The sequence below is a fragment of the Xenopus tropicalis genome, chromosome 8, assembly GCF_000004195.4.
Source record: "Xenopus tropicalis strain Nigerian chromosome 8, UCB_Xtro_10.0, whole genome shotgun sequence".
Lineage (NCBI taxonomy): Eukaryota > Metazoa > Chordata > Amphibia > Anura > Pipidae > Xenopus > Xenopus tropicalis.
Genome location: NC_030684.2, coordinates 96,522,560 through 96,531,514, shown reverse-complemented (window position 1 = coordinate 96,531,514; position 8,955 = coordinate 96,522,560). Strand labels below are relative to the sequence as shown.

The 8,955-nt window shown below is 36.6% G+C and overlaps 1 protein-coding gene across 9 annotated transcripts in view; it reads right to left on the bottom strand.

The window, feature by feature from the left end:
* Positions 1 to 361: 361 nt before the first annotated feature.
* evl (Enah/Vasp-like) overlaps positions 362 to 8,955 on the bottom strand; it is an 89,490-nt gene continuing 80,896 nt past the window's right edge. For 6 of the 9 annotated variants that reach the window (XM_012967870.3, XM_012967875.3, XM_012967869.3 and 3 more), the window contains 9 exons: positions 8,280 to 8,524; positions 7,511 to 7,626; positions 7,068 to 7,128; positions 6,797 to 6,857; positions 6,210 to 6,276; positions 6,059 to 6,121; positions 1,890 to 1,956; positions 1,215 to 1,272; positions 362 to 947 (listed from right to left, as the gene is read on the bottom strand). In XM_012967870.3, coding sequence (XP_012823324.1) covers positions 910 to 947; positions 1,215 to 1,272; positions 1,890 to 1,956; positions 6,059 to 6,121; positions 6,210 to 6,276; positions 6,797 to 6,857; positions 7,068 to 7,128; positions 7,511 to 7,626; positions 8,280 to 8,524 — 776 coding nt within the window. In that variant the 3' untranslated portion in view covers positions 362 to 909. 9 annotated transcript variants of the gene reach the window in all.

The following is an 8,955-nucleotide window of genomic DNA, read 5'->3' as shown; positions in this document are numbered from 1 at the left end:
CCCGTCTACCACGGCCCTTAAATCAAATGCACAGTCTTTTATGATTTGTAACTCCTGTGGTACCAGTTTGTTTTTTATAGTTCTCTAAGATCATACCAATCTTTATTTTTTCTTTATTAGCAGGGTTTCTAAATTCTGTACTGTAGTAACATTAATGGGATTTATTGGGAAATTCTGTCACATATCCAGAATATTTTGTGTCCAAGTAGCCTACTTAAATAGACTAAATCCCTCTGTTAACTACCCTGATTAGTTGGAAAATTGTACAAAGGAAATATTCAGTTGGTGTCTTTATAACTAAATAAATAAAATGTGTTTCTTCTCATTGCTGCATAGTAAGAACTCACAGTAAAGAAATGGGTCTTGTTTGAACAATAAACAGTTTATTACCAATATGATTACATCTACGGGTGTGCACCAATGTACCATTTTAATATTGTGATGAAGTGGAGACTCGTGTTGTCACCTTACAACATGTCTCTGGTTTTTGAGTGATTCTGCATTAAATTTTGGTTGGCAAAAGGGTTGTAACACTGCAGACTATCAGTACACTTACTTTGAAGTCATCCTATAAAAGCAAATGGTTCACATAGTTTTTCCTTCAATCTACTACTAAATGAAAAATTATACATTTAAATAAGCAATTATATCGTACAAATTAAAAAATAAAAGGCTGACGAATCTTGATGTGCAATGTCAGATGAAACCGGAAAAAAATCCAGAAATAATCATTTTATATTAAGACTTTTGAATAAAGTAAATCCAAGGCAGCAAGCTTCAAAGTGTGCTGAGTCTGCTAATAAAAAGGGAACGGGAACAGTGCAGGGATCTTCATTGTCAATTCAACACTCCGGGTGGATCGGTTGGTGGAATCTATTGTACATTCCCAGACTGCAGTCTTATCTGTCATTATGTTGTACTGATTCTGCTCAGTTCCTGCCTGATAGCTGCAAGCAAACAAACAAATGCATTATGGAGGCTGATAATCCAAATCTTCATAACAGCATACAGTCTCCTGCTTTTCTCAAGTATTATGAATTATTCAGAAACTGTTTATTGTTGAAATAACTATGCAGACATGTCTGACCTTGTACTGTATCTCTCAGTATTTTGGGAACAAAAGTCAAATTAATAATAAAAAAAAAATGCTAAAAATATAGAAGGAAATATATAGATATTTCCAAGCAACAGCATCAAGGGCTTCATTTTCTTACCATCAATAATCTCTTCTTTGACCTTGTGCAACTCTCTGACAACTTCCTCTAGAATTTCCTTAGAGATCAAATACAAAGAGACATTAATATAGTTAGGGATGTACTGAACACTCGGTTCCTGTACTGATTTTCTATCATTAAATATTCATTTCAGAGTTACTGTGCTGACAGCATCCACAAAAACAGAAAGATCATTAAATCCCATGTAAAAGAGTAAGTGATAACTTTTAGGTATGTGGCACACAGAGCAAATTCCATGCTGGCATTTTTAGCTGGCACAGAAGCGCCTGTGCTGCCTGTCATTAATGGAATCTGTCTGTCACGAACAGTATCAGTCAGATTCAGCAAAGCTCAAATGCAAGTAGGGCTGAGAAATTGTTAGAATTGGGGAAAAGCCTCAAACTTCTCCCTTATGATGCTTATTGGTTTCATGAGAATGCGAGTGCAATACTGGATGTTTTACATATCCTGGACCCAAGGTACTTGCTTACAATGCACCAAGCAGCCACTATTCAGATGACAGAATTCTCACTTAATTAGAAACTGGCATTTCTTTTTCTTTTTTACATTACAGTAGACACATATCATATACAAATACTTGCTTGTTAAATGCAATATTTTCCTTAAATGGACAAAAATGTACATGATAAAAGTATGATAGAAATAACATCTTACTTGTTTCATTCGGTCAAAATCTAAGGCATCCGTAGATACATCATTACTGCTGCTCACTGGTTTCATCCTATTTAGAGTGGAGTTAGGAGAATGAGAAAGAAAAATGGAGCAACACCAGCAGTTAGGGGAAAGAGTATGGCTTGGACTTTAAATAACATTTAGTTTTCTGGCAGCATAACTAGCAACAATTCACTTTTGTTCTTTTTTTATAGTTATCAGTAGATAAAGGTTCAGAGATATATGGTACACTGTATCACAGAAGGAAATGCCTTATTTTTGCCTATGTCTATCTTTCTATAGATTAGGGCAGGTAAAGCCATATTAGTAATGCTACAAGAGCAGGACATGATGCATTTCTGGAACTGTGAAATGTGAGTAAAGGGATGTCTGGGCAATATATTTAGTGGCTTCCTCCATCAGCAGCACAGCTACATAAAATATTTTTTTCTCCAGTAATTAGACACAGAGAAAGGTACACAACCCCATCTGAATAAGGTGGTTCATCTTCAGGTTACTTTTAATATGTTAGAGAATATCCTATTCTTATAAGCTTTTCCATAGGTCACTAACCCCAGAAGCCATATACTATTGCTCTGTGAGGCTATGATTTTATTGTTATTGTTTATTATTTATCTTCCTATTTAGGCCCTCCTACATTTATAATCCTCTCTCTCTTTCGAACATTTGCCTGGTTGCTAGGTTATATTGGACCCTAGTAACCAGATAGCTGCTGAAATTCCAAGCATAAATAAAAAATTAGGCCAATTTGCAAATTGTCTCAGAATAGCATTCTCTACATCATACTAAAAGTGACTGAATATGAGGTGAACAACCCCTTTAAAGTCAACCCAATATTAAAATTTTGCCTAATAAAATAGGATGTAATTCTAAGCAACTGTACATCATGTATTACTTACACATTTTCAGTGCTTTTAACGTTAATTGTAAACATTATTGTTACCAAAGGCAGAATTTGTGTATCGCTTTCTGTTCTCTGGTTCTGACTCTTGAAACAACATTACAAACATTAGCTCTCCCGTAGTAAAGAGATGTCTGTTAATCAGCTGCTACATTGTTTTCAAAAGTTGGAGCCATCAGAGAAGAGAGTATAAACAGGCAGACATGCTGCTTTCAGTAGCAATTACATTTGCAAAAAAATAAGAAAAAAACACTGAAATGTATTCTTATTGGAAAGTTGTGTACAATTATTTTTTTTTTTTCTTTTAAGGAAAATAGTATTTTTATTTTCCTCAAGCAGAAAAAAAAAATCCTTCCCTATCGAAAATGGCGATGTGACAACATCACAATATACTGTATGTTAACAACATGCAGACTTTCATCCATTATACAGGACCAAAGAAGCTGTTGTCTGCATATGTACTCAGCATAAATAAAGGAGATGATTGGTTATTAACAGTGTCAGCTGAATTATACCATGATATTCATTGATTCACGTTTCACAATCTTCAGTCTCTTTGCAGCTTAATATTGTATACTTATGCAGTTAACTTTTATGCCACTGCCATAACAAAATCTGTTTAAGGCTCCCCAATAGGAAACCCATATTGAGAAACATATACTGAAGTTTTACATCAATGGCTGATGGAGCCTTTCAGCAGTAGCGGTGTTTACTTATTTTATTTTTGCATCCTTGAATGATCTTTATAGTTACATAGTTAATTAGGGTTGAAAAATAAACCGTAGTCCATCAAGTTCAACCCCTCTTTAATAGTTTCTTTTGGTTAAAAGTTCTTTAAATATAGATATTTTTTTTGTAGGGGAATTAAAGTGAATACATTCCCCAAGAGACTCAAGCAAGCTTTTGCTTACGAGACTGAGCACTGATGGGGCACCAGCAGGGAAAGCACAAATATGATCACTTCTGTGAATTTTCTTGCTGCGCTGTTTGTTTCCAGTAATATAGTATTCACTAGAAATTACATTTAAATAAGAAATAATATTTAAACAAGAAGTCTTTTGAAGTTATAGAATAACACTGATTTGACGCCCTTACTGCAGGCATGAAAGACAGCCAAAATGAATTTTTTAAAAATATCCAAATATTTTTGCAGGTGGTACAATATTAATGAACAAGGCAACAAATCTGCATCTGTATGAGCAGCCAGTCAATGTTTTGCTCAGTAAACAAAGTCTATGTTGACTTAATTGTATCTACTTATACTTTGGCACAGGGCTTCCTTCCTTAGGAAATCAAAATATCTTATTAAGAAACGCAATGGGATACTTATGTCGTATATACACATTTAAAGGAGAACTAAAGCCTAACTAAAGAAGTAGGGCAGAAATGTTGTACATTATGTTTTGGGCTTCTGTACCAGCCCAAGGCAACGATAGCCCTTTAGCAGGGAAGATCTGTGATTACTAAGATGCCTCCAGTAGCTCCCCATCTTTTCTGCTGATTCCCTGCACATGCTCTGTGCTGCTGTCACTTACTGAGCTTAGGGACCGACCCACAATATACTGAGTAATAATAGAGTATAAATGTAAAAAGCTGATTAGTAATTCATTCAGATTCACATTATATGACACATCTAAAACCAGGGTATTTGCATCAGAATTGAATAATTAATCCTAAGTTCAGCTTCTCAACAGCTGCCCAGAGCCCACTGAGCATGTGCACTGTCCCAGACAGTTCTAACAGAATCCAAGATGGGGAGCTCCTGTGACAACTGTAACAACCTATATCATTACTACTATAGAGATGCTGAAACTTTAAGGCAGTGCAGTCAGTTTATATGATAAAATATGGCATTTCTAGCCATATTCATTTTTAGGGTTTAGTTCTCCTTTAACAACAGAATAGGAACCTCCCCCAGGGCTCACTGGACAAACACATAGTGACCATTACAGTCTTTTGTTAGTGAATCTATTTTATAGGTAAGGTCTTTGCAAATTAAAATTGCTACTCCCGCTTTTTTTATACGGACTCAAAGCGGTTATAGGATGTGGATATTTCTTATTGTAGGTTCTCGATTTTTATGGTAGGTCTCCGGGAGGAATGCTATATCTGCTGTGAGGGCATCTGCCGAGGGCCTTTTTCTAGGGGAATTTAGACCATTGACTGAAATTATTTAAGCCATCTTAAGTGGATTAAAATGTTAAGAAATCAAAATATCTTATAATTATATATGCAAATATTATGAAACAAAGGGTAGTGAATCAATACATAAAGTCAGCCCAATAAGTTGCTCCTTAACTACATTAAAATTCAAGGACTTGAATAATATCTTGCCACTGGCATGATGGCTCATATGCTTAAGCCTTAACTATTGCTCATGATGCCCCTTTTTCCATTTTACATATATAGGGTATATGTGTGATTGAATATTTTCAATAGCACAGCACCATGTCATGTCAGCCGGAAGGTATTCTGGGATCCTAGAGTACACTGCTGTACAGTGATGTAAACTTGACAAATCTGGGCCCCAATTCCCCAAAAATATCTTTAGTGAAGCCTGGCTTAAACCCTAAGGTGTTCGTGTTCTCACTCAACCATCTGCCTGGCCACTGGCTTCTTTGCAGCAGGCAGGGATTTTAAAGTGACAAGGGGCCAGGCGGTGCAAACCATATAGCAGACCATGTGACGGTTCAGGCCCCCCTGTTCCTTGGGCATCTACTTTGTGTGAAATGTCTTGGGCAAACTCCTCTTACTGAGCAAGTCAGATCAATAAAAAAAAAGTGTAGCCTATACTGGAGATGTATTAAGTAGTATTTTCTTGAGTTCAAATGCTTTTACATTATTGTGATACTAATTCATGGTTGTTGGCCACAAGCCTAGCCTTTCAGAGGTCAATTCAAACAGCCATAGCTGTCCATGTATAGCCAGCCTTAACATGACCAGTACCTGTCGCTATACCATGAACCCATTTGTGTAGTGAGCCAGCCTCATGGGCCTTGATTCTCTTCTTTGGGTTTTGTTCAGATATTAAATATCACCGTTATGCACAATGAGAACAATACATTCCTGTGACATAATTCTGTAAATTTCTTATATGGAAACGTTTGACAACTGAACAGTATGGGGGACTACAAATTGAAAAACAGAACATGCTGCAAACAAAGAGCAACACCAAGACAACACTATACAAGGAATGACAAGAATTTGCACGGGACACTGCGAAACATAGATCTGCACTTTGGTTTGGTACCTAGAGGGTGGTTGAGATTGTATGGGACTCTTAGCTTCTGGACTCTTCACCACTGGTGGGGTTCTATGGCAATGGAATGAGATAGCACATAAATTTAGCACTCTACAGAGTCATTTCATGCATTAAAAGTATAGATGTTGATCCCACTTACCTAGAAAGTAATGAGGGTACAGGTTTTTCAACTGAGTTACTCCTTTCCCAAGGTTTTTTACCCAAGTCTGTAAAATGAGAAAATGAACTGTAGTATGGAATAGAGTACCCCTGGTATTTGATTTATGGATTTGTAAGCACTGGGGCGGTGGTTTACCATTATCATGGTAATGTCTTGCTTAGCAAAATGCAGTATTCTAGACAAGAAGTGAAGAATAAACTATTTCATTGATTATCTCTGTAACTGGGGCAAACTGTACATCTCCCATACTTTTTGATCAGCATGACATTTCTAACAGACGTAATTAACACTGATAGCTTCCTGTTACAGCAAATGGGAACCGGTAAGAGTGCAACAGCATCACCCCAAATACCATAAGGCATAATTCTGGGAGCTAGCTGCACTGTACTCATTTACTGAGACTGGAATGACCCCTGCCAATCCCTGTTTTTGATTGCAATAATACATTTCCTCCAAAAAATATATGTGTGATCATGTGAGCCCCATCTGCCTTTTATGCCTGAGGTTCTGGAATATGGCTAAGCATGTTTATTAATAAAGGCAATAGTTAAAGCTTTTATTGTTACCGGAAGAATTCTGTGGTGTAGGACCTCGAGTAACAGGAGAAGATGAAAGACTGGCATCCTCCTAAAATAACATATTACAAATGATTAATGTGCCCAGCTAACTGCCATATGCAATATATAATGCATACATTATATATATATATATACTGTATATATATATATATATATATATATATATATACATACATACATACATACATTACAGATTTTAGTCTAAAGAGAAATAAAGAAATGGGGGAAAAAGCTTGTTGATTTACAGGAAACCACTTACAATTTGGCATTCGTCTTCTTTTTTGTCACCTGGTTTATCTGTTTGCGATGCTGCTTTTCTTCTGTATTTCACAAAAAATAAAATTGTATAATTTGTATAATAAAATATTTATCTATTTGGCTAGTGCAGCCATCGCCATCGTATTGGTGCTGTGATATAGTTTGTAAAAATAATAAAGTTCATAGTTTTGGGTAGTAATAAAATTTATAGTTTGTGATATTGTTTAAATATAATCACAATCACCTTTGGTCTAAAAATATGAACTTACAGCCCCCAACACTGCAAAGGTTCACTACTGGGCCCCTCATAATTCTAATTCACCCCCCTCCCCAGTTAATATCTTGAAGGGCTAAAATACTCACAGCCGCTTGTGCAGATTTAGAATTGTAACTGCTTTTATACCCATAATACATTGTTGTTGTTAAAACAATAGTGAATCAGACCTCTTTGCCAGCAGTTTATTCATCTCCTCCATAAGTCCACCTCCCCCTCCACCACTACTTGTTCGATTGGCATCGGTTTTCGTTGCTCCACAAGGACTTGAGCTTCCATCTTCTGGCTTTAAAAACAAGAAACTAATTAGAATGAAGTATGAAACCCGACTGAAGTGTTGCATATAAGATGCATTTAAAGCATGGAAATGATTATAACTTTAAGCTGAAGTATGCTGGCTGATACATTTTCAGTATTTAAACTATAGACGTAATTACATGAACAATAAGCAGTCAGAGCCCTGACTTGCACAGCGGGCACCCTGATGACAATTTACAGGTGAAGGGTAGGGAGTGCAGTTCTGAAACATACATCTCAGTATTATATGAGATGAATAAAAAAGGAAAATGACTGCTACAATAGTATCCCATTACTTTCTTCTATACAGGCAGCTATTTTTCAAAATATTTGCAGATTTTACATTGATTATATAATGAATTTGAGTGCCACCTGCTATTGATTAAGGTCTGCAGAAAATTGTTAGTGATAAAAGGAAAGTTTTGGGATGTTGGTCTGCTACGAAAATTGGGTTAGTGAGCAAGGAAGCGTCATGTGATGTTTCCCTGGTCAGTACTTTGCTGTGTAACATCACAAGACTTTTCTCACTTCTCACTATAGCAAATGATCACAATCAGCCAAACTGTATGGTTTAAATCCTAAAATCCAAGTCATAACTGTTCCTTTGAATGCTATAGCACAAGTATTTGCCAGAAAGCTCACCCTTTGTACTTTCCTCAATTTGGCACCAGCCAGAGCTGCAGCCAGCCCTGACGCAGGACTGTCTTCGTATACTACTCCTTGGCTCCCCCCAGCTGGGAGAGGGGGTGCAGGTGGTGGTGTAGCTCCCGATGGTGGTGGTGGTCCAGGAGGTGGTGGAGGTGGCGGACCACTAGCTGGAGCAGGTGCTGAGCCCACCGATGCTACCATTGCTGTCGAAGATGGATGACCAGGTGGAAGCATAGGACCTTCAAGAACAAGGAGATATATTCTGTTAAGGCACATGAAAACAACTTCCTACTGTATTTCCTACTATAACATATAAAAAAGCACACATTTTTATTCTGTGCTGGGAAATCCTAATATTATGAAGGGCATTCATGTCATTGTATTCAATTTCTATTTCTAACATACTGTTCATGCTTTATGGCATTAATATTATTGAATGGTAGAAATACAGACTATCTTTTACTATAATGGCATTTATATTTTTGTGGTTATCACATAAAAGTTACTTTTCTTTTATGTTCATAACTACAGTAGTTGGTGCTACAGTTTTTAAATCCTATAGTGCCGATGATTTGGAATGTCTCCATTATGCACAGCTGAACAGAACTGGAATTTTCAAGGTGTAGATCCTACAAAGTGCCTACAGTGTAAAAATACATGTAGAAGATAT